Source organism: Thunnus maccoyii, chromosome 9 (assembly GCF_910596095.1).
Source record: "Thunnus maccoyii chromosome 9, fThuMac1.1, whole genome shotgun sequence".
Classification (NCBI taxonomy): Eukaryota; Metazoa; Chordata; class Actinopteri; order Scombriformes; family Scombridae; genus Thunnus; species Thunnus maccoyii.
In genome coordinates this window covers 19,161,212-19,184,275 of record NC_056541.1, presented here as the reverse complement: position 1 = coordinate 19,184,275, position 23,064 = coordinate 19,161,212, and the positions used below count along the sequence as shown (strand labels likewise).

Here is a 23,064-nt window from a genome sequence, read left to right as displayed (position 1 = left end):
CAGTAGATAAAGATACAAAATGATACAAAGAGAGAAAAGTAAAAGAATTAATGCTGCTACACCTTAAACAAGTAGGGGAGACTATATGAAGTAGGTATAAATGATTTTTGCCATAATAGAAGAAAGACAAATCATTAAACAAATGTTTTTGGAACAGTTGTAAGATGAGATACAGTTTAAAAGTTGAGTGTGATAGTAATTGTAAGAATCATAGAAAAACATAAAATCAGAATGAAGAAAGGTCACATTTTTCAACCAAGTAAATATTTAATTTAATAATCTGTCAGTTGGTAATATCTGTTCAGTGCTAACTAACTCTGAAGTTCAACTGTTAATCTGAGGAAGGCTTTGAGTAAAGAACTGTGGGCTGATATATCAAAAGATATGTGGAAGGAGAATCTGTTGAGCTGCCCAAAATATCAGTGCTTAGAAACTTTGAAATACATTTTTGCACAGAAGGAGGCTTGTGGATTTTGGCCTCCATCACTTATATTCTAAGTGCATTCTGAAGGGATCCTCTAATGATCAGTATGAACAGGAGGAATGATTACAGCAAGAAAAACCTGTTTCAATATTCATTTGGGCACCTGACTCACTTGATAAATTGTGAACCCGTCCTTACACTGTAGACTGTAGGTATGTTCCTCTCCAGACCAGATGGGGGCGCTCTCTGCTGCTTCAGTATAAATGTGTTTCTCAGAACAAGAACATTCTCTGCGTTGCCAAGGCATCACAAACATCTTACAAATATGTAAACTGTCTGTATGATCTGAAGTGGACCAAATGGCTAACGTGGTTGATGAATCCTTTTCCTCGTCTAATTCCCGGCAGTTTGTATGTCTTCTGTTGTTCATTTCTCTGGCTGACACCCAAAACATTGTCGGTAAGAACCTAATTTATACCTAATTTGACATGTAGCTTAGAAATCTAACGTTATGCGAGCAAACCTAGCTAAATAACTAAACAACTAGCCAAGAGCGAGTAAGAAGACAACAGTGCTATCAGCCTGTTGCTACCGTTTAATGTTACGACATTTGTATTAGTTTTATGTAGTTAAAATTGGATGCAGTAAACATGACATGTTACCATTATGTTCAACAGTTTTCCAGCCGTCCTATCTCATTGCAACTGGACCCACAGTCACAACACTTCTGCTTGGAAACACGTCGGACATCTCTCTGAACCTGAGGACAGTATCTCCATCTAATACAACAGGTAAGTAAAATCTATTAGTGAAACTTTTCTGATGATTTGCCTTCAGCAAGGCCATCTGTCAGCAATTTGTCATGTTTTCAGTTATGTTTCCTTGGTCAGATATCAGAATATGACAAATTGAACCGATACATTGTTCAACTTTTGGCCTCATAGGAAGAGCAAGACTTATTTGTAAAATAAAAACCCAATTTCAACTTCAGTTTTTTTCACTAATTGCTGAATGTGAGGCTTAAAAGAGAGAGAATCATCTATTACTAGATATTTGTATTGAGATACAGACTCAATCACCACTTTTCAGGGTTCTGAGATTGAGTCTTTGAGTCTTTTCCTGGTTAAGGAAAGATTGAATTAAAAAACAAAACAAAAACAAAACTTGTTGTGTTTGAAAATATTAAGATGCCAGATTAAATCACTCTGCGGTTTGAAGGCCCATGAAAGGAGAGATGTGGCTACGTTGTGATTGTGTAAACTTTTGTCATTTTGGACAGATTGGACAGACTGATTTATTTGTTTTCTTCTACAGGAAGCATTGACTCTCCATCATGTGAAGCTGAGGTAACGCAGTGGGTTCTCACAAAGGAACAGGTTGGGAAGGTAAGAAGCTCATCGCTAAACTGTAATTTCATCACACGCATGGAGGATGCTGAAATAATGCTAAATTTAGAGGTAATTAAAAGGTAGATGTAGGGTTTTAGTTATATAAATGTACGGAAAACAGTGGAAAGCTGCTTCTCAAAGTGAAAATACTCAGGAAAAAGGGGGGGAGTCCTCAAATGCAAAAAAAATGAGAGACTTTAATCTGCTCAATATGTGCACAAATACAGGCACTAAATGGCATGAAGAACACAGACTCGGCAACACGTTTCAAGCATGGCGTTCTTCCTCAGGCAGCAGAAGAGCAATCCAGAGTAGCTGCTGATCCAGCCTTTTCTGTGTTCTTCGTGCTATTTAGTTCCTGTATTTGTCCACATATTGAGCAGATTAAATTCTCTCACTTTTTTTGAATTTCACGGCTCCCCTCCTTTTTTCCAGAGTTATATAAATGTCCCACAATTAATTTAACAGAGCTGTTATTTTACGGAGGGCATTTTCTTTCATGCCTCATCATGTTTGTTTTATTTTTGGTGCCCCAGACTGCAGTTCGAGTTCAGCTTCGACTGGATAAAAATCTGCGTTTGTGTGGTGATAATGAGACAGACACAGACTGCTGTTCAAAGCCACTGTGTGTTCTGGAGACCCTTCAGGTGTCAGCCTGTGTGGGCGGCACACCTCAGGCATCACTACTGATTCAGGCCGAGATTTATGCACTGTTGGTTCCTGCTAACACCGGATCTGGTAAATCAAGTAAAACTCTTATCTCATCAGTATGGGCTTTCATTAAAAGCATGCAATCACTCAAATATTTCTGAAATAATCAGAGCTACTGCCAATAAATATCTGACTGATTTCAGATAATAAAACAGTCATTCCAAACCAAGTGTACCAACCCTTGGGCCCTTGTCCCTGTGACCTCACACTCAGAAAATGTGATGTACGCTGCTGCTGTGACAAGGTATTTACATGGTTCTTACATTCTTTAAACAAGAGAACAGTGAGTTTCAGGCCAGTATATCTGCCTCTGTATTAATCTACAGTGTCTTATTTGTGTTTTGCTTTAACAGGACTGTTCCACTGAAGATTTGAAGCTTTTTGAGTCCCACTGTCTCCCAGGGCCCTTTGGTGGACAAGTCTCTCCAGCTCCAGACTATCAGTGCTCTGTGCAGACTGCTGAAAACTCCCCAGATTGGTCTCCATTTTTATGTGTCACTTCTCCACCTGAAAACAACCCTTACCTCGGGCTCTTCTACCAGGGAGACACAATGTGAGGAATGATTGAATACATGTTGTTGGTGGTGTTTTTTTTTTTATTTATGTTATTCTTTTTTTGTGCTGTAATTTCATTGTTTATGTTTTGCCCTTTAACCTGTCTAGTATGCCAAAGCCAGGCCCATCCTTCCAAAGGCCTGTTTTATCAGCACCAGCACCAGCTGATGTCTACAGTCAAGGAAGTCCCATTTTAACATTAAATGATCAGTACTTCACTATTCCCCAGGTTAGTCATGTGTACAATGTTTTATAATAATTGCAATAATAGCTTTTTTTGAGATAATATTATGTTTGGTAGCTTTTGCCAAAGCTGTAAAAAATAATGCCTCTTATATGTCTGTTCCACAGAGGGCTCTTGGACACTGTGTAAAAAATGCTCCTGTAGCATTTTTGAAAGATTTCGAGGTCAAATGTGTCACCCTACTAGAGTCTTGTCCAGCTGGATCTCCTTTACAGACTCTACTAACAGATTTGGGGATTCAAGTGAAGAATGGGCAAGGGGGTATGTCTTTACCTGCTAAACAAACTGTAGCATCGCTGTGATATATTCTGGAGCTATGTGACTCCATCGGTCTTTATTTTTCTTTATGTACTCCAGGTGATGTTACAGTGGATGTAACTGATGAAGAGGCCATTGACTTGAGTCAGTTTATTTCAAGCACGTATGCAGTTGCGTCTTCAGGTAAGGAGATTTCAACATCCTTTTCCATTGCACCAAGTTAACAATTAACCTTAATATTGAAGTCTGTTTACTTATTTATTTTTATCTCTCTGAAGTAGAGGGGCAGGTGTGTGGGAACGTGACTTTGGCTTTGGATTACAAATTCTACTGGAAAGGAAATGGCATCACAAGTATCAAACTGACACGCACTGTTGGGACTGTCACTTTAAATGACAGTGGTAAGTCCCCATAACACTTGCTCATGATTTGGCTTAAGACCGGTTACAGTTGCTAGTTATATTTGATTTATTTTTATCATTCTGTCTCCTTTACAGTGGTGTTAACTACAAGGTATTCTGCCGTGTTTCTAAATGGAGAATTCATGGGTGAGCCCAACTCAGGGAACCCAGGTGAGAACAAGATACAGTAAGACACTTTGTCCTGACACAAGTTTTGGAAATTAATGGTTTTGTACAAAATATTATACACCCTGTTATTGTGGTTAACACACACACATCTGAAATGGCAGGATATCAGGTGGGAAGGCCTGTTATTGCTGGAATTGTAGATACTCGGGAAAATAATACAGGCTCAATACAGAGGACGTCAGTCAATCTTTGGAAACCAGGTAACTCCCATTGTGTCAAAGTAATTTCATTGATGACTGTCTCCATGCATGTAGATCAATAGTGCACTATGTCAATTTACAAAGACTCAACACCTTTTTTTGACTTGCTTACAAGTGAGTGATGGACACTGTTCCACTGCTGAGAAGAAACCAGTTCTGTTTGGGGAGAATTCAACATCAGGATGCCTGATACCTGTCAGCCGACAGAATCTGACTCAGTGTAATCTCCTGAGGTGAGTAGCTCATTATGAGTTCTTCTTTAATCTACAAAATGTCTATGTGTTGAATTAAAAAATATATAATGTTTTCTCCCCCCTAGAGAGGCTGTTATTTCTCTCCAGGCAGATTTGATTACAGCCATATTTGTGGCAAAGAGTGGAAACCCAGATGCTCTAACTATGGCAGACTGGTTGACCATAAAATGTAAGTAGATGGTTTATTTATGGTTTATGTTTTTTTATATTTATATATCAAGTTTTCTTTTTGTATAATCCATCTTTGTATGTCTAATGAGATCATGCATTTGTTAATTGTTGTGGTAATTTTAACTTGTAAAGCAAATGTTACAATATTCAGCAAACTATTATCTCTTTTGGTTCTAACTAAATGTTAAACTCAACATATAAATTTTAGTTGTGACAATGAACTCAAGCACAACTATGGAAAACATCACCAGTTCATGCACTGCGATTCCATCACACCTGCATATCCATGTTTGGAGTGTAACCACTGGCATGATTGATGGGAAACCTCAAAGGGATATCCATACTTTGCAAGTCAGGTGTGTATAAAAATAATATAATTATTGCAACGCATGTTATGCATTACATGATATTCTCACATCAGGTAGCGGTGTTGATTCTTATAAATCAACATATGTTGTAATTTCTTATTAGATCTGCAAAGTATGGTAAGTCATTGTGAAACTCTTGTTTTGGTCATTTTTAGTTATGGCCTGTCCTCCTGGGCACTGGAGTGTGGAGGAGGTGATGTTTCCCCATGTTTGGATCCAATGGAGACTCAGTTGTTCCCCATCACCTCCTCAGTCACCTTTACTGACATTCCTATAAACACTGGACCACCAAAAACCAGGTGCTTCCTCAAACAACAAGAAAATAACTTCTGTATGAGCTGTCTGACTGATACTAACCTTGATTATGATGCTCTGTTCTGATTTTTCATTTCCCAGGTTTCAGATCAACTTCACAGAGTATGACTGTAACAGGAATGATGTATGTTGGCCTGAGCTCGCCTTCCCCATCACTAAGTATTACACAGGTGGGAATTTAATCTTTCGGTGCCTTAATTCCTGCTGCACCTCTTTGTTGTTCATCTACTACAGCAAAACTTTGAGTCAGTAGCCTGTGCTGTCTCTGATGAGTGTGTGTGTGTGTGTGTGTGTGTGTGTGTGTGTGTGTGTGTGTGTGTGTGTGTGTGTGTGTGTGTGTGTGTGTGTATGCATGCATGCAGTGGCACTATAGCTTCACTTTCCACTCTCCAAGAAACAGAACACTGCTTATGTGTGAGACTGGATGCTGACAGTAACATTACCGACTCATTTTACCTTTATCTTCCTCAGGTGAACCATATTCTCAGTCACTGGCTAAGGGCCTTATCTTGGTTTTCTTCTTCATTGCTGCCTCGGTTCTTGGGAATCCATGGAGACAAATCCGACAAGTGTGGAACAGCGCCTCTCTGTAAAAATCAGCATAGAGAAAAATGTGGAGGAAGAAACATAGGTTGAGAAATAATAGGAGAGTGAGAGTTGAAATAGTGTTACACTTTTTTTAATTTTACATTGTTATGTAGATTTTATATGTTTATGAGAATGTAAATAGTTGTTGCTGCACCATATTTAAATAAAAATATTTTTTCTATGAAGAGTTTTTCTTTTAAAGCTCAATCCTTCAACATACATTTGACTGCAACATTCTTATTGATAGGTTAGAAAAGTGAGTAAACCTCTCGTGCAAACCTCTCATCTGACACATCCATTGGTTTGTTTGCACAATATTGAGTTTCAACACTGTGCACACAACACCAAACATAACATAGCTGTTTCTGCTTATGATCCTAGACTCCTTCACTGCCTCTGACATCACTGTATGGATGACCCGATATTTCTGGGCAAAAGTGAAGTTGCTCCAAAAAATGGACAAACTTAGATATATCTTATTTGTCTCCTTGTTTACCCTCATTTTCATCTTGTCTCCAATGTCATAATTTGTCCTACTTAAAAGAAACAAGACTAACAAATGCTCACAATGATAATGCTAGCATGTTGATGTTTAGCACGTTTAGTGTGTAAGTGTGCAAACATTTGCTAATTAGCAACACGAAGTACAGCTGAGGCTGATGGGAGTGTCATGAGTTTTGCAGGTCATAAAACAAAGTATTGGACAAAATGAATTTTTGACCAGATGACGGCATTTGATGAAAAGTCAGGAGATCAAAGTTATAACAATTCATCCTCTGTGGACCATGAACCATGTGAACCAAATTTCACAGCAATCCATCCAATAGTTGATGAGATACTTCAATCAGAATTAAAATGTCAACCTCATGGTTGCACTAGAAGAACGGCTTAGAGGATCGCAAATTCATTAACATACATTGTCTGGGAACCATGAATGCCTTTACCAAGTTTTGTGCCAATACATCAAGTAGATGTTGATACATCACAGCATTACTGAAAACTTTTACCTTCTGGTGGTACAACAGGAAAAGTCAGAGGATCACCAAAGTTGTTAGAATGTATCGTCTAGGGACCTTGAATATATGTTGTAAATTTCATGGCAATCCATCCAATAGTTGTTGAGATATGTCACTATCAACCACAAATGTTAACCTTGTGATGCGATAGAGGATGAGTAAGGTGTTCACTAAAGTCAGTTGTATTTGTCCTCTGACCATGAATGTTTAAACAAAATTTGATGTTAACTGACAGACCGACATCCTAGAACCATGTGACTAGAAAACTTGTTTTCACAACCAGTGTCTTCTTTTTTGACCATTATTCATTCCACAAATGATTGGCTCACAACTTGAAAATGTGGCTACAGTTTTTAAGGGCAGACACTGCAATTGACCTTCACTAACTGCAAAACCACAATGCATACTGGGAAACATCTAACCTTTCCCCTGATATAACTGCTGCAATGTTTAGTCAACAATCATATATACACTCTATAGTTTCCATGTAATGTAAACGTCAATTTCCCAAATTTTGTTTGTCAATTGGTTTGTTGTTGTTTGATAAGGTAAACGAATGTTTAAAATCCCCCCTCCCCTCCTTTTTTGTGGAAAACCCATATCAGACACAAATTATTATTCACAGTAGAGTATTTTATATACATCTTAAAACATGACTGGAGGGGATCTTTAAAGAATGCTGCACCCTCAGGGTTCCCAATGTCATTTTTTTGCTCTGGGCCCTTCTAACAGGTTAATCCCATGGATGTATTAAGGAGAATTTAATCCAGCCATGAGGCTTTATTTTTGCAACAGAATTGTTTGCTGAAGACAAATTCAGTCTGGGCGACTCCAGTCAAGGGGTAATCCTTGTATGTTAAATATGTTAATGGGATGAGGGTTAATACAGACTGGTAGTCCCAGTAAGCGCTGGCTGTCTACTTATGTCAGAAAACTTTCAACGTGGACACCTTGCGCGAGCATACATCACGTTCAGTCACAGCTGAGGGTTTAGAGGCAGCACTGCTTTGTGTAAATGGTGAGTAGTGCGCAGACTCCAGGCGGCGCTGGTCATTGGTCAAAGGCCCATTGACTGCTGTGCTGGAAGTTGGTCGATTCAACAGGATCAACAGTGTGAAGCGACGTGACGTGACGTGACGTGACGTGGAGTATGGAGCTGGCGAACGACGTCTGCTGAAACTTCATGAACTATGAGAAGAGTTGAGACCATATTTTTGTACATGCGACGCCAGTGGTCTTAATATCGGGTGCCTTACATCTTCAGATTTAACTTGAACGGGACTATTTATTTTCATCCAGGAATTTACAACACGGTGCGCACCGGCTAGCCTTTTTTAGCTAACAGGAACAGCATCTGCTGTAAGGATAGCTAACGCTAACCAAAGTCAGCGTCATGCATGTTAAATACATTTTAATCACAAGAGCCTAAAAATGAAAAGGACCAAGAGGGACTTGACTGGCCGCCGTTGACGTATAATTTACAGGAATCTCAGCCGGCTAACTATTTAGCTCGCTAATATTAGCCAGTCGGCAGATAACAGCAAACTGTCAAAATGGGCTCTCTGCTCCGAGGTGAAGAGATGTGTTTGGCCCAGCTGTTTCTGCAGTCTGGGTCAGCATACGACTGCATCAGTGAACTTGGAGAACTGGGGCTTGTGGAGTTCAGAGACGTAAGTTTTAGACCAGTTTTAAATCTCCTGAAAAACAGTTAAGTTATCTCTCACTTTGAAAGAAAATGCTGAGTTTGCTAAGGAGGAAACACGACGAAGTAACGATTTACAAGCTAACTTCACCTGCTGCTTTAGCTTTCATATCACCTGAACTTATGTAACATGTCACTTACTTTTGCTTTATATAAAAGGCAGACGTGGCAGTTGTTTGTAATTCACAGAAGAAAGTTTTTTTTAAATGTTGTAAAGCAGCACGCACAGGTACTTGCTGTATGGTTTATGATGATTTGTCCTGAACATATAGTTAAGCGTATTTCACACTTTCTCGATGAAGATTGAAAAAACATTTAATTGTTGATTTAATGTGTCTCTTGCACCTGTTTCAGCTCAATCCAAGCGTTAATGCATTCCAGCGCAAACACGTCAATGAGATAAAAAAATGTGAAGAGATGGAGAGGATCCTTGGTAAGGATATATGATCCCTAATACACAATTCATAGTGAGATTAGTTAACAGTAATAGTAGTTTTAGTCAAACTTTGGGGAACAACTCTTGTTCCTCAGACAGGAGTGAGGACACAGAAGTGATGGGACTGAAGCAAAGCCGTTTAACCACATTTTACCACAGAAGGCCCTCTCATTGAATTGAATTTAGAGCCAGTGACCCTACAGTCATGAGAAATGTCAGCTGGTTGTAGATTTAGCTGAATGAAACACTGTCCTTAGTTAACTAAACCATGTTCTATTAGATTAAGAGAAGAGAATAACTCACTGTCAGACTCTGCTTCAGTCGAGCACTATTCAAAGGCTGGCAAAGCACTCGGAAACTTTTTTTGAGCAGTGAAACTCGTGTCTCACAGGCAAAAGAAAACACTACCTACCTTTAACATCTTAAAAAAGATTGTTGTCTATTTTCAACAGGATACCTTTTGAGGGAAATCAAGAAAGCAGACATTTCACTGCCGGAAGGAGATGTGAACCCAGTGGCTCCTTTGCCCAAACATGTCATGGCTATAATGGTTTGTTATTTGCTTATGTGTCATCACATATCATTTGTGAATTTAATATTTTGATAGTACTATGTTTTCTCCTTGTAAAACACAGAATCTTACTTTGTCACCTTTATAAATTACTATTATTATTATGTTATACCTATGGTTATCGGGGCTCTGTGTGTGTACGTGTTCACAGGAGCAGCTACAGAGGCTGGAAGTTGAGTTAGGGGAGGTCACCAGGAATAAAGAGAAATTGCAGAAGAATCTGCTGGAGCTGAAAGAGTACACACACATGCTGCGCATCACTCGCAGTTTTGTTCAGAGAAATGCTGAGGTCAGTGTGTCACAATATAGCTGGAGCCTGTACACCCACATTTTCATTTTGTTTATATAGCAAAGAAAACTGTTCTTCTTTCCCTTACCCGCCTCTCGTTTTACTTCCAGCGAGAGCCCCTACAAGTACAGTATGAGGAGTTTCCCTTCCTAGAAAAAGACACAATGATGGACTACAGCAGCATGCAGAGGCTAGGAGCCAAACTGGGGTGAGGACTGAAATTCTTCTAGCTATATCAGCATTATGTCTTTATTAGTGAGTGGAGTTGACAGTATGCGCCAAGTGTGTCATGTTATACCGGTTTTCACAATTGTTGTGACATTTTGAAAATGAAAATACATGTGTGTAATTTTCAAGCCACAATGATATGAGGAGACAGTAAATGGGTTTCACAGTTGCTGCTTTACATTTAAACAAAATTTCAAATGAGGCACGTTGTGTTTTTGTTTTCCTGATAAATAAGTTCTCTGTGTCCTCTCTGTCTGCCATTGCTCTTCTCACTTACAGATGCACTGTGTATATACACACACACACACACACAGAGGTTAACAAATTGCAATAACTAAAAGTCTCTTTTTTCAACATGATCATGCAAAACCTTATTCTAAGAAGTTAACTTAGTTCATGGGGAATACTGTGGACTTTGTGATAAGGACAACAAGAATTTTGTTGAATGTGAGTTTTTGTTGGTTGTGAATGCGACAATACCAGCTCGAAGAAAAGACCGCTAACCTCATAGTTGCATATCCTTGCTTTTCTTCAACATAGAATGTAAAAGCTGCAGCAGGCATCTTGTATTATGTTCAGTCGAGCACAACGTGACATTAATAGTGCAAGATTGCATGGGTATTGTAATAGCAAAGCTACAGCCACTGTGACGTTAACTGGATTGCTCACACTCATGTCAGTGGAGATGTTCACACATGCAAACACATAGTTTAAATATCAATGTGAGGATGTTAGTGTTTTATCTTGTTCTGCAAATGCACAAAAGATTTTGTTTTTTTTTAAACTTGGCAACGAAGTGATTAACCATTAACAATGTTTAAGATGAATTTTGAATATTATTTTAATTAAGGTTATTGTGATTGCATAATGATATCATTATTGTGATATGTCTTGCTGCTAATATTCTGTAAAGAGAGTAAAAGTCTGTGACAGCCTTAGTAGGCACACATGCAGGACTGTTTGTGAATGTTCTCCTCATTCTTTTCCAGTTTCATTTCTGGGCTTATTCAGAGGGTGAAGATCGAGGCCTTTGAGCGGATGCTTTGGAGAGTTTGTAAAGGCTACACCATCCTTAGCTACGCTGAGGTAGAGGAGTATCTCGAAAATCCTGACACGGTAGGTTTCTCAAGGCTTATTTATTTAGTGTTAAAAGTTAAATAGCTTTTGTTATGTCTTCCCTGCATTACAGTGTGAGATTAGAGTATCAACAGAGTTGGAAAAAGACACAATTACATGAATTGTAAACATGAATCTGCTCTGTTGTATTTATCTCACTTTCCAAGTTGGTCATCCGTGTCACAGTAAGAAGAACTTTAGTGAGACTAATCAATAATCTCTTATTTCAATAATGTTTGTTGATAAGATCAACATTTATGTGTGGTGGGGACCATTTGTAAGGAGATATACATAAATCCTTTCAGTTTAAAGCCACAATTTACATCTAGAAAGTAAAATAAAAATATAAGTGAAATATAAAAGTTTGTATTTTCAACATTTTGATAAAAATGTTGTTTTCAACAACATCACAGAAAAATAGTCCAGACTTTCTTGAAATTACATTGTGTAAAAATATCACTAAAAAAATATAAAAATATGATTGTCACTTCTTGTTTGTGTAGTGTTGCCACAGTGAAGATTGTTACCAAACAGTTCAGAGGGCAGAGTAATGTGGACAGAAATGAAAGAATGACATGAAATTCTGACCAAATATAAATTTGTCAAATAACAAAATTGAAAACAACAGCGACGACACTTTTATGAAGTCTGGATTCTAGTCTTTCTTACTGTTTTCATAAACAGTCAGTGCTGTGATCCTTGTCTGTTTGTGTTGAGATGGCACTAATCCACTTATCCATTTCCGTTACTTGACTAGAAGGCAGACTAAACATGCCAGGCTGCGACTGATCACTAATGGAATGTCAGGACATACTTCGACTGATGGAAAGTCAGGAAAATGCAGAGACAATGACTATGTTTACATGCACAAAATATTCTGGTTTTTGCCCTTGCAACCTGAAAAAGACAAGATTCCTGCTAAGCTATTTACATGGCTAATGAAAAATGAATATTCCACTAATATTCCTGTTTACATGCAGAGGGTTTTCAGGGTTTCCTTCTGCTCCAGTGGGAACAGGAATCACAAGATCTCTGCAGTTAGTGAAGTAAAGCAGCGAGGTGTAAATTTATAGTTACAGGCACATCCGGTACCTAGGTTGTCCCATGATATTTACTACACTGCTACGTGTTTCTGGTGCATCACACCGAGTTGTCACCATGAGTCAGGATAATAACCAAACCCCTCCATCCCTGTCTCGGAGAAGGCGCACACTGCTTTTCCAGCTCTCCCTGAACAGCTCTTCACTCTCCTCTCATTCCTCTCCTCTGTCTGCCTTCCTGCTCCAGCATATGTCATTTTGCCTGCGCAGGGGTGAACAGGCAAGAGGCCGTGTGTCACAATCTGTGGTAAAAACCCCAACTGAGCTGTATATCCAAGGAATGCTCCTAAAATCAGAATAATACCAGCATATCCCACGTCTTAATCAGAAAATGCTACATTCGGAATAAGGCCTAATTCGGAATATCCAAATGGAACATGCTGTTTACATGACCCGTATCAAATTCAGAATATTGTCATATTTGGAATAATAGTGGAATATTAGTGTGCATGTAAACGTATCCACTGTTCCAAAAGTGCTTTTCAGTTTTGTTTTGGTGCAGTTTCAAACAAATATAAATGTATCTTTTGTTTTATTACTGAGTCAGTGTTTTTTTGTTGTATGAAACATCACTTGAAAACTTCCTTGGGCCAAAAATGACACATCTTTTTTTTATCATCAGTGGAGCAGTTATGTCTAATTACTTGTATAAACTCTTCCTCTTCTTCTCTATGTGTAGGGTGAGCCTACCAAAAGTGTGGTGTTCCTAATCTCTTACTGGGGAGACCAAATTGGCCAGAAAGTGAAGAAGATTTGTGACTGGTAATTATTCCGCAATATGTTATCCAATCTCATGGTGGCTCTATTATTTAATTGCAAAAAAAAAGTTAAAAAGGGACAATATCTGTTTTTCTTCCCCCATAGCTACCACTGTCACTTGTATCCATATCCTAGTAGCAACGAGGAACGGAATGATGTTGTGGAAGGACTGAGAACTCGCATTCAAGACCTGCACACAGTATGTCTCACAAGAACCTTTTTTAGGCAGTTGGTGACAGAAAACATGGTTTGGTCTGTTTGTCATTCTCTAAAGGTTTACTTGTGAATGTCTTTACCATCACGACCTTGTTAAAATACAAGCTAGATGGGTTAAAATATCTCTAGATGTTTGTTGTTTTTTTGTGGTGGGCTGAAAGATTAAGGAATACATTTTCCAAAGCAAGCCTGTAAAAAAATCTTGTGTTCAGTTAATCTTTTATGTTATATCTGGTGAGGATTTCTCCTTTTAACCAGCTTTTTATAGTCAGAGAACAAAGAACCTAGGAACAAAATAAATGGCTGATTTATTTTTTGAAAGATTAACTCAAGCAGTGAGCCGGTGCTGGCAGTTAGACGGCCGGTTGGGTTTCTGTCTGGGGCATTTCAGTGTGGATCATTTGGTAGCTTTAAACCACTGTGACTGAAAAATAGAAATGCACCTGACCCACCCACTTTTAGCACATGATCAACGTGAGGCCTCAGCTGAAAGTTGGGCTGTTGTTTCTTTTTCTTTTTTTTTTTTTACATGCATACTTTATTTCATCCTTTCTCCTCTCTTGACTGCTTTCCTACTCTCTTTGTTGTTTCTCTCATTCTAACACACACATGCCTCTAGTTGAAAATGTAAACACGTTATGTTTACATTTTTGTGTGCTCCATATAATCATAGACATAAAATTAAAATAAAGTTTTGTAATGTATCTCTTTCTAATATACTTTCACAAATAGTTTATTTATCTCCTATTGTTTCCAGGTGCTTCATAGGACAGAGGACTACCTAAGACAGGTCCTGATCAAGGCTTCAGAATCTGTCTACACCTGGGTCATCCAGGTCAAGAAGATGAAAGCCATCTACTATATTCTCAACCTGTGCAGTTTTGATGTTACCAACAAGTGTCTGATTGCAGAGGTGTGGTGTCCTGTCAATGACATTCCCACCCTGCGGAGAGCCCTAGAAGACGGATCGGTGAGGAGACCCTTTTTTTTTTAAACAATTAATTTATTGAATATTTCACTAACAGCAGTGTACATGAGAAAAGACAAAAATGAAATATCAAGGATTGTTCTATTTTTGACACTACAGGCTTTGTTTTTCTTTTACTTAACCAGGGCAGTTACTTTATAAACTTGGGTGTTGTTATTGTAAAAGCAAGTACTCTCAGAGGGATCGAACTTACTTTGCCCTCTTTGTTTTAAGATTAAGAAAAACATGACTTGGTGAGAGCACTGTAAGGCCACTGTGTGGAGGACAGAAGGCATTTGGGATATTGAAATAAAAAGGCACACACACAGGATTACTGTTCCTACAGATGTTTATTCAACAGTTGACCACAACTGGTTGTTAAATGAATACATGATGACAAAACTGCTCAACCACAAAGGGGCTTTATATCTACTGTCTTTTTTTTGTTTTATTTTATTTTTTGCATTTGAATGCTCCTTCTTGCTGTGTAAATCACATGTTTCAAGACATTTTGAATGATGGTAGTTGATGCTGACATCTTGATTTGATATTTCAGAGAAAAAGTGGAGCGACAGTTCCTTCCTTTGTCAATCGTATCCCCACCAACGACACTCCCCCCACCCTGATCAGGACCAACAAATTTACCTCTGGTTTCCAAAACATCGTGGACGCTTATGGAGTGGGCAGCTACAGAGAGGTTAACCCTGGTAAGTGGAATCCTTTGCCTTTCTTGTAAATTATTTTTTTTCCTCTCTGTATGTGCACACATGCATCATCAGATGAGGCACAAAAATAAAATATCCATGAGCCAAACTAAAGTGTAAAGCTAACAATATGAAGACTTTAACAGGTCATAAGTCAGTGTATCAGTATTCACAGAGTCACAATTGTAAGATCTTTTTATTGTAATTCTGTCATACCTGTGATTCCTGCAATGTAAGCCAGAACTAAGTGTGAGTTCTGGTTACGATGAGTGAAACGCCTCAAATTCCCTCTCAAATGTATTTCCATCTTTTGTTATGCTTCACATTTGTTCAACTTACACTAACTTGGCAGTTGCAATTATATAATTAATTTATTTTAGGTCAGGTTATTTTGTTTTGAGGCCTGTGCTTTTGCAAGATTTTAAAATCCTGTTTAATTTCTTTATATCTATGTTTTGAGAAGTGCTTCACTTTATATGTAACGTTAGTCTTGACTCTTTTTTTCCCCCCTCCCACTAATATTTAGCTCCTTTCACAATCATCACTTTTCCGTTCCTGTTTGCTGTGATGTTTGGGGACCTGGGTCATGGAGCTATCATGGCTCTGTTTGCCTTCTGGATGGTGTTGTACGAGAACAACCGCAAACTTAAAAACACTAGAAATGAGGTGAGTGAGTACTTACGGATCCTAACAAATGCCAGCACGGAGCGTTCAGTATGTCGAAAGTATAACTGCGTCATTTTGATGTGTACATGCAGATCTGGAACACATTCTTTGAGGGCCGTTACATCATCCTGATGATGGGTCTGTTCTCCATCTACACTGGCTTGATATACAACGACTGTTTCTCAAAGTCCCTGAACATCTTTGGTTCTGGATGGAGTGTGAACGCCATGATCAATGCTAGTGTGTGGAAGTGAGTACTTCATGACAAGAAGGATTTCATTGTAATGGTATAAAAACACTTTAAGCAGACCCACAATTTCATAAGAATAAGTTTTGCTGGCAGTGAATTTGATGAAAAGCCAATTGACACACATTGACATACTCATGGTCTTATCTGTAACTAACAGGGAAGAAGATATCCGTGGGAATCATTTGCTTACTCTGGATCCAAATGTCACAGGAGTTTTCAAAGGACCCTACCCTCTGGGAATTGACCCGGTAAGTGGAGAATATTGAAGCCTTGTCATGATTTATGACATGATGTCTCATGTAATACCACATTTACAAAGATTGTCTCTCATTGTGGTACTTTGTAAACTCACACACATCACAGTAAAAAAAACACTCTGTGTATTCTGTCACCAGGACATGTTCATGTAACATAAGCATAGTTTTGTATGTACGTGTAATAGCCAAATCTATAAAATGCTAATTAGCTCCCTGATTACCACAACAGTTGGTATAAACCCTGACCAGATATAATGAGTAACACAAGACCTTGTTAGTAATGTGTTACCACGTAGGGTGTTGGCGCAACTTAGGGTTCAGTATCAGGTTGCCCAAGGACACTTCAACATGCAGACAGGAGGAGTCAGGGACCAAACCACCGACCTTCTGATTAGTGGAGGACACACCTTCCATAAATTACAGGAATTGCACATTGTTCCTGTCAGATTCTGAAATACACCGACTAAGTAAAAGATAAGATAAGATGAGATATACTTTATTGTCTCAGTGGGAAATTTGAATGTCTGCAGTATTAAATCATAGCAACAATAAAACAACAGCAATAAAAAACATTTACAAGCATTTTATATTGTACTAGAATTCCAGCTGAAGAACTATAAATGAACAGGCTGCACCTTTTCTGTCCTGATACTTCTTCTCAAACTCAGGGTGATGCCAAGGCAGTTTTAAAATGTGTAATCCTCAGTGTGTGGAACTGGTTAGGATCATCTTTTATGTGTAAGGAAACGTAGATGTAACTAAAAGTCATACCCTACCATAACCTACAGTTCTTTTCAGGCTGTGTGAAATTTCAATCATATTCTTTGAGAAGGTTTATAAAAATGTCTTGATAAAATATTATTACATTAGTATATTAACAACAAGGATTATGAAATAGTGTGGAGCTGTCCTGTCTGGCTGATGCTTTTAATAAGGTCTGCATCTGTGCTGATACAGTAAATTGGATCAGTGCATCACTATTATAAACCGTAGTTGTGCTTGATTAGTGGTAATGTTACTCTCACACGGAGCATAAAGAAGGTTGATTGCCTGGAATTGAAGTTGTTAAATCACTTGGGTAAAAATAACATTATTAGATCCCCTCCAGTAACATTAATGCCATCTTGACAAAATACAGCTAGCTTTGCTTTATGGGATTTAAGTAACAGTGCAGGAATTCATCTTTTTATCAGTCATGCTGTTTGCTAGAAATGACCCATTGTATAATACCATATATATCTATTTATAATCTTTCCATTGTACAGATTTGGAACTTGGCATCCAACCGACTTACATTTCTAAACTCCTATAAGATGAAGATGTCAGTGATAGTGGGCATCATACACATGAGCTTCGGGGTCATCCTCAGCACTTTTAACCATTTGTAAGTACTGGAATTTCAAGTATATATTTTTTTATATTGTAAAGAGCTTAATGTTAAATGTCATGCTGTAGTACTTAATAGCCTGCCTTACTTTCATCATGAAAACAGGCACTTTAGGAAGAAGTACAACCTGTACTTGGTTTTCCTCCCGGAGCTCCTGTTCCTGCTGTGTCTATTTGGCTACCTGGTGTTCATGATAATATACAAGTGGCTTGCCTACTCTGCTAAGGACTCCAGGCACGCCCCGAGCATCCTCATTCACTTCATAAACATGTTCCTCATGCAAAGTGATGCAGTGCAGCCCCTCTACCCAGGACAGGTGAGAAGCTCATTTAAATCTGCATGAATGTCAGTGTTCTTCCTGAACAGATGATGTGTAACGCTGGTTTAAAACAGACTACAAATGTCACTGATCATAACAGTATTACGCAATGTTGTTTTGCTCCTTCCAGACTGGCCTGCAAGTATTTCTGGTGGTCATAGCCGTTCTCTCAGTGCCTGTCTTACTCCTGGGGAAACCACTCTACCTTTATTGGCTTCAAAATGGAAGCCACCGCTTAGGAATGTACAGGGTGAGGGTTTTGAAGTGCATGTTTGCCTGTGAATGGATGGAAATATGTAGATGTGAAATATATTTGTTCTGTGGATGTAAATATGCAGATCTGATTAGCTGCTCTATGTTTTCTCAGGGATATGAGCGCGTGCGGCGTAACAGTGAAGAGGAGCTCTGCCTTATGAGGGCTCATGACATGGAGGAGGGCAGCAGTCACAGTGATCTCTCCTCTAGTGGAGAGCTCCAGAGCGAGGAGGTCAGCACAGCACGACATCTAGATACTTAGCTATTAATCTTAAATATCTGTTTAATGGCAAGCATTGCTAATGTTTTCCTGGTTTCTGTCTGTGATGCTGAGTTTTGCTTTTGTTGTTGTAAAAGTTTGACCTTGCAGATGAGTTCCTGCATCAGGCCATCCATACTATAGAGTATTGCCTGGGGTGCATCTCCAACACAGCCTCCTACCTAAGGCTCTGGGCTCTGAGCCTGGCACATGCCCGTGAGTACAATGGTTTGCAGTAGAAAACACAGGTAGTTTGTCCCTCCTTCAAACCTGTACTAGCACACACTGAAAGCAAAATAAGTAAATTACTTCAGAGTAGCCTAATTAAGTATAATGATGGTATGATAATCAGTTTTATTTTCTTTTGTTCTCTCTCTTTTTTCTTTCTTTTGCTACACCTCAATGGGAAAATTCCTCATTAAAAGCACATTTTGACTGGATGTAAGAACATCTTAAAATATGCCCGTTCACTGTATTTCATGGTTTACTGAACTGAATTTATTTCCTTTGGCACAACTAAATGGAAAATTTATTACAGGGCTGTTTTAAGGAGGCAGAATGAAACAGCCATTCAATATTTCTCTCTAATATTTGTATATAACCTTGTTATGCCTGTGCACTATAGCCATTTTGTTAATATGACTTGAATTTAGACTTAATTAAGAAGTGTTGCAGAAATGTCAGTAGGTCATATCTAGTCAAATTCCTGGAATGACTTGTACAGGAAAAACAACTTAGTCTTTAATTAATTAATAGCAGCCTAGATCGAAGCCAACAAATTTACACCAGTGACGGGCCTGAGATCAGTCTGACTCACAATATTAGTAACCGAAACATACCCTTGTTGGCTGTAATCCTCTAAAAAGATGGTGCATATGCTCTTTTTCTCTGCACAGAGCTATCAGAGGTGCTGTGGGCCATGGTGATGCGAGTAGGACTAAGGATGGACACCAGACTCGGGGTTTTATTCCTAGTTCCAGTGTTTGGCCTGTTTGCCGTGCTTACTGTGTCCATCCTCCTGGTGATGGAGGGTCTTTCTGCATTCCTTCATGCCCTCCGGCTGCACTGGTAAAATATAACAATAATCACTAGAGTCCTTGTGTCATAGACAAAGCCAAATTGCTTTCAGTTATTTCAGTGTTTTTATGTTCACAGCAGCTGTTTGTTTCTTCCTCAGGGTGGAGTTTCAGAATAAATTCTACAGTGGAGCTGGAGTCAAGTTTTGCCCCTTTTCCTTTGCTCTAATGCCCTCCAGCTTTGAGCCCGGGTTAGGAGGAGCATGATGGCTTACTGTGAAGGGGCTTGTCTGGTAATACTGTTAGGTGGTAAACAAAGCCAAAACATGCCAGTGATGTCACAAGCTGATTTAGATTTTTTTCTTTTCACCTTTTTTAAAAATTTGTCATGTGAAAACAATTTATTGTGAGCTTCACAAACGTCGAAGGACCTCAACAAGCTGCCCTCCCAACAGTTCAAAGAACACAACCAGTACAGAATGTACTGCTGAAAAATTACTGTTTTTCGTAGTCTAAATTTATGTAACACAGGGTATTTGTACTTTGTATCAAGATCAGTATGCTTCACTGCAGGATATTTTGTCAGGTTGAACTGTGAGGCTCAAATTTAAAATCTAACTCCCATACCTAAAAGCGTCAGTTTTCTTATGAGGCTTTATTGGTTGTTGATGTGACCTGAACGGGAAACCACACCTGCCAAACTAAGAATAAATAAGTGAAAAAGATAAAGTAATAAGTAAATGAATGACCCCAAGCTGTGTCTACACAGACGTCACTCATTAGGAGAGATTTATTGTTGGCATTGGCTGATAGTAATAAAAGATAAAAAGATCTGAAAAAAGTATTTTTGTATCCATCCATTTCTTTTTTTCTGGATTCGGTTATTTTTGGCATAATTGTATCCTTTAATGCAGTTATGTTGTCGCGCCCCCACTGAGTTTTAGTTTTGGCAGTTGTGGTTTCCATACGCCTGATAGCGAGCCACCTTTCAATTACATGTAGTTTTTGCTCAACTTTCTGTTGCACTGACTGCCTTACAAGAAGTACAACCAAATGACAGCATACTGTACCATTCTTCAGTTTCCCTTGTATTCTTACTTTGTGGTACCAAAACACTGCGAAGGATCCTGTGACTTTTTGGTATAGAAAAGTGCCCGGGCAGGAGTGTGATGAGATGTAAATACTTTTACAGAATTATTTTTTTAATTTATTATATTTTAAAATGTTGCAACAGAATTAAAGATGAATGTCAATGGGATATGATTTTTACTTTAATGCATTCACAGTGTTGCCTATGCGTCACTTACTGTACAATTTAACATTCCACGAATGGAAAATTTGTATCATTCATTTGTTGACTGCTAGTCAGGAGCCCCTTACATTGTGACTGGACAGATAATTATGATTAAACTGAACCCCATGTGTAAAATGACTGGATGAGCAACTGTGATATTTAATTAATAATATCACAATGATATGCAGGTTTGACTGGATCAATAATAGTTAGTATAATGTTTCAACATTAAGTTTTCAACTGAATCATGAAAAAAGTATCAAGGTTTCAGATTCTTCATCACCAAAACTCTCATCAAGTGTAGAGTGGTCAGCCGGCTGCCTTCCGGTCTTTACTCTGGGACTAAATTATCCATTCAACGTCATGGAACTGCCTTCCAGCCTGTACTCTGGGAATGAATTACCCACACTCTCAAACCATTGATGGTTGCCAAGGCAACGTGGAACTGCTAAGCTACAACCCTAGTTATTAAAACTAGCTTCAAATTGCGACAGGTTAACCTGAAAGAAATGTTTTACTACTCCGTTTTCAAGTTAACTAATTATAATTAACGAGTATGGTCCACGACGATTTACGAGTGGAATGGATCAAACAGCGAGTTTGTGCCGGTTTCAATTTATAATTTGACTGTTTCGACAAACTGCTCAGTCGGGGAGATGAAGAAGAAGAAGAGAAAATTATACGTTATTTGAGCGTTGTCTCCGAGGAAGACTCGACATCATGTCTTCTGTTTTTCAAAAGTATTAGAGAGGAAGAGGTTAAAGTTGAAATTCCTGTTGGTAAGTTGGCTAATGTGTGAGCAGGTTTAAAGTCACCCTCCACTCAAAAATATGCTTTTGTTCTTGTTCCTTCAGTTGGATGTTTGAGCTTCTCTGTCCAGAATGATGTGTGTGCAGAGTTTGACACTTGAAGACTGTTTTCACATTCGTCTGCTGAAACTAGAAAGTTTCTCTGTGCTCACTGAAAATCCCATTTTAAGGGGTGGACCTACCAGCAGCTAGCTGTGTTTTGTCAAGATGTCATTAATGTTACTGGAGGGGATCTAATAATGTTATTTTGACCCAAGTGCTTTAATGCATTCACAGTGTTGCCTATGCGTCACTTGCTGTACAATTTGTATTGAAAACTTGTATCATTCATTTGTTGACAGCTTGTCAGGAGCCCCTTATATTGTGACTGGACAGATAATTAAGATTATAAATATCCTATATTCTATTTGACACAGCGGTTGGCCTGTATTAAATGTTATAAGAGAAGATTGAAGAATGTACTGATATCTGGCATTAGTAGTATCTGCTGAATTTGTGAATTTGAAGTATTGTTATATGGAATTAGTGTTTGAATTTTTCGTTAAGGGAAGGAGAGTTGACCGTTGTCACCGTTGCATTATTGAGATGTTTTGCACTTTTTCACTGGCAGCATAATTTTCCATACATTTCTGAAAGTTAGGACCAGATGGTGTCAGAAATTATGACATAACTGGCAGTCCCTGTTTTTAGAGGGTCAGGGATGTTTGATGAGCCATGATTTGCCTTTTGTTAACTCTAAATTGTATTACGGGTTGTTTTAGGGGGTATCGTAATTTCCTCCAACACAGGCCTAATCTTGCCATTAATTGTAATATTATCAGCTATTTTATCCCCATTGACAAACACTCCAGCTTCTTAATGTTTTGACAAAAAATCTTCAGCTTTGGCCTGCTACTTTCATGTTTGACCAACAGTCTGTATGGCATATACTGTATATACACGTATGTCTTGAGGCAACTGTGCTGTTGAGGACAATGTAACTGTAAATCAAGTTAGAAATTTCCACACCAATCCAGCACCTTATGAAAGCAGTGGAGGAGTTAGCTAGTTGTTTTCAGTACTGACTCCATGAGATTAGGTTTAGCACTGCTTTCTGACTATGGCAATGGTTAGATATGACATGTCAGTAATAAACTGTATTTGTTTGAGTTGTTTTTTTCCCTCCCAAAGCCCATAACTGCATTTCTCATTCATTAACCTATATATTGTGTGCAGTAAGTGTTTTGTTTTTAAAAGTACAATCTGAAAGTGACCTTTGTGCTTTTTAAATGTTGCTTTATGTTGATTTGTATGAAGTGGAAACACCCACAAACAATTTGGACAACATGTTAAAGCCTCAGTGCAGTATACTGGAGGGAGGGATTGCTATAAATAACACATTT

At 38.5% G+C, this 23,064-nt stretch overlaps 2 protein-coding genes across 3 annotated transcripts; both read left to right on the top strand.

The window, feature by feature from the left end:
• The first annotated feature begins 708 nt into the window (after window positions 1-708).
• Window positions 709-6,247, top strand: tctn2 (tectonic family member 2). 2 transcript variants are annotated; one of them, XM_042421559.1, is made up of 18 exons: window positions 709-883; window positions 1,102-1,215; window positions 1,739-1,809; window positions 2,349-2,550; window positions 2,667-2,767; window positions 2,877-3,076; window positions 3,187-3,307; window positions 3,430-3,583; window positions 3,680-3,763; window positions 3,862-3,981; window positions 4,078-4,152; window positions 4,272-4,370; window positions 4,486-4,603; window positions 4,690-4,793; window positions 5,004-5,151; window positions 5,319-5,462; window positions 5,560-5,648; window positions 5,950-6,247. In XM_042421559.1, the coding sequence occupies exons 1-18, from the start codon at window positions 784-786 to the stop codon at window positions 6,069-6,071; spliced, it is 2,166 nt and encodes a 721-aa protein (XP_042277493.1). In that variant the 5' UTR covers window positions 709-783; the 3' UTR covers window positions 6,072-6,247. The 2 variants fall into 2 exon arrangements, with proteins under 2 accessions (XP_042277493.1, XP_042277492.1); XM_042421558.1 differs by having other exon boundaries at window positions 3,859-3,981.
• A 1,920-nt stretch (window positions 6,248-8,167) lies between these two features.
• On the top strand, window positions 8,168-21,011 carry atp6v0a2b (ATPase H+ transporting V0 subunit a2b). The gene is made up of 20 exons (XM_042420743.1): window positions 8,168-8,752; window positions 9,139-9,217; window positions 9,673-9,770; window positions 9,943-10,080; window positions 10,191-10,288; window positions 11,298-11,424; window positions 13,204-13,286; window positions 13,389-13,482; window positions 14,257-14,469; window positions 15,023-15,173; window positions 15,697-15,836; window positions 15,929-16,086; window positions 16,244-16,334; window positions 17,609-17,727; window positions 17,836-18,046; window positions 18,180-18,299; window positions 18,417-18,536; window positions 18,662-18,779; window positions 19,460-19,631; window positions 19,741-21,011. Exons 1-20 carry the CDS (start codon window positions 8,636-8,638, stop codon window positions 19,844-19,846), a joined length of 2,553 nt encoding a protein of 850 aa, XP_042276677.1. The 5' UTR covers window positions 8,168-8,635; the 3' UTR covers window positions 19,847-21,011.
• The last annotated feature ends 2,053 nt before the right edge of the window (window positions 21,012-23,064 follow it).

Coding starts and splice junctions, on each gene's coding strand:
- tctn2 (XM_042421558.1), top strand. CDS start 784: ATGGCTAACGTGGTTGATGAATCCTTTTCCTCGTCTAATTCCCGGCAG. Junction 1,216..1,738: donor ATCTCCATCTAATACAACAG/GTAAGTAAAATC, acceptor TTTCTTCTACAG/GAAGCATTGACTCTCCATCA. Junction 1,810..2,348: donor CAAAGGAACAGGTTGGGAAG/GTAAGAAGCTCA, acceptor TTGGTGCCCCAG/ACTGCAGTTCGAGTTCAGCT.
- atp6v0a2b (XM_042420743.1), top strand. CDS start 8,636: ATGGGCTCTCTGCTCCGAGGTGAAGAGATGTGTTTGGCCCAGCTGTTT. Junction 15,837..15,928: donor TTAAAAACACTAGAAATGAG/GTGAGTGAGTAC, acceptor GTGTACATGCAG/ATCTGGAACACATTCTTTGA. Junction 18,047..18,179: donor AGCCCCTCTACCCAGGACAG/GTGAGAAGCTCA, acceptor TGCTCCTTCCAG/ACTGGCCTGCAAGTATTTCT.